This window comes from Palaemon carinicauda, chromosome 42 (assembly GCF_036898095.1).
Source record: "Palaemon carinicauda isolate YSFRI2023 chromosome 42, ASM3689809v2, whole genome shotgun sequence".
NCBI classification, from domain to species: Eukaryota; Metazoa; Arthropoda; class Malacostraca; order Decapoda; family Palaemonidae; genus Palaemon; species Palaemon carinicauda.
Genome location: NC_090766.1, coordinates 13,741,935 through 13,743,696, shown reverse-complemented (window position 1 = coordinate 13,743,696; position 1,762 = coordinate 13,741,935). Strand labels below are relative to the sequence as shown.

General features: G+C 49.7%; 1 protein-coding gene across 1 annotated transcript in view; it reads left to right on the top strand.

Annotated features, from left to right (window-relative positions):
* Positions 1-275: 275 nt before the first annotated feature.
* Positions 276-1,762, top strand: part of LOC137633015 (uncharacterized) — a 47,862-nt gene continuing 46,375 nt past the window's right edge. The window contains exons 1-2 of the mRNA XM_068365183.1: positions 276-306; positions 1,021-1,762. The exon at positions 1,021-1,762 is cut by the window's right edge and continues 406 nt beyond it. Of these exons, the coding sequence (XP_068221284.1) occupies positions 1,600-1,762 (163 nt within the window). The 5' untranslated portion in view covers positions 276-306; positions 1,021-1,599. The remainder of the gene's footprint in view (positions 307-1,020) is intronic.

Sequence of the window (1,762 nt, the reverse complement as noted above, 5' to 3'; positions counted from 1 at the left end):
TCTTTGAGACGGATTTCCACTCCCGGGTCAGTGTTCCCTTTTCCGATATTGCAAAGCGATTCCAACATCCCTCCATATCTCGGGGAACGAGATTCCATAGCACTTCGCTTCCGAGGTTGCAGATGAGGAGGCGGGGCCAAGGGTCTTGTTGACGGCCAATCAGACTCCAGTTCCCACTTTGGAATTGACCAATGGGCAGCCAGTTGGACCCCTGACCCGCTCCCTTCTCTCATTAATCAGAAAGCAATGCAGCATCCCCTCAGTGTTTAGTTATTGTAGCAACGGAGTTAACTGGTGTCCTGCAGGGTTAGCTTTTGGAAGAGTCCTTTTTATTCTCCGCTGTCCGGGGCCTCCCTTCGTGGAGTGTCTGGCTGGGAGTGCAGAAGGAGAAAAAGGAAAGATAAGACGACCTTCTTCATATATCTTTCGTTCTTTCTTTCTTCCTTTCTTTCTTTTCTTTCCCTCTTATTTCTTCTCTCCAAGTGAAGTGTGTGTGTTGAGTGCCCCTTGTTGCTCTCTCTCTCTCTCTCCCTCTCCTCTCTCTCTCTCTCTCTCTCTCTCTCTCTCTCCTCTCTCTCTCCTCTCTCTCTCTCTCTCTCATCCCCAAGGATTGCTGCCACTACTTCAGTTGGCAACTCCTTCGCCTCCTCCTCCTCCTCCTACTACTACTACTCCTCCTGTTCTCCTTAACTGCTCTCATACCCTGTGTGGGCAACCGATACCCCGATCAGTCCTCCTTCACTCCTGAAGCCCGTCAAACTGTCGCCGGCGTGAGTGCTTGTGAGTGTGTGTGTTGAATCCTTCTACAGTAGCAGATCTTCCCAGTTTTTATCAGTGATGGTTCACATTTAGGATAAAAAAGATATCAGAGATATTTCTCAAGTGTGTTACAAGTGCCTTTTGGATACCAAAATATATATAGGCATATTTTACTTTTAATTGATCAGATGTTCGTACATCTCCCTTACGTTTAAGATTTGAGTGAATAACCCATATTTATGTGTAAATGTTTCTCTTAAGTTAAGGTGAATTGGGCCTCGTTTTAAAAAGAAATTTCTTTCAATTCAGTTCAGTGTCGTGCAGTAAATTATAAACGAGAAGCCTCGGGATTTTTCTGGAATCGGTGCTGATGCCTGTTGCACACTACAACAGCTACCTGTCCACAGGGCTCCTCATCCCACCTACAGGAGCTACGACGCCGACAGAGGCATGGGCCCCCCTGCTGTAACCCTCAGCAGTGGGGTCCCATTACCCCACACGTCCTCAAGGTCCTCCTCCTCCTCCTAATGCTCTTCAGTCTAAGCCAACACGGATCCCCCGTCAATTCTGTGAGCGTGCCCTCTTTTACCCTGCCTCCTTCAGGAGTGCCCTACACAGGGCCTTTCCCTGATGCCCCAGAATGCGGGGCCTAATCCAAGTTACCATGGGCGGCATAACCAGATGCATGTGGCACAGAGTTCGACCTCCTTGCCAAACAGCCAGGGCGTGCTCACCCCTCTAGAAAATAGTACTTCAAGCGGATGCCCCGTCGGATACCCAGCTGGTTTGGGTTACCCCTCGCCCCATCCGCATCAGATATCGCCCAGGTAATGGACCCCCATGACCACTACATGGGTTCTCGAAGTCACAATTACCAAGGGCAGCAGTACCATCTCTTCAGTACGCCGCCGAGGAAAGCTCCAGGTATCACCTGCATCCTCAACAACACCATCAGCTGCAGCAACAGCAGCAACAGCAGCAACAGCAGCAACACCTTGTAAAC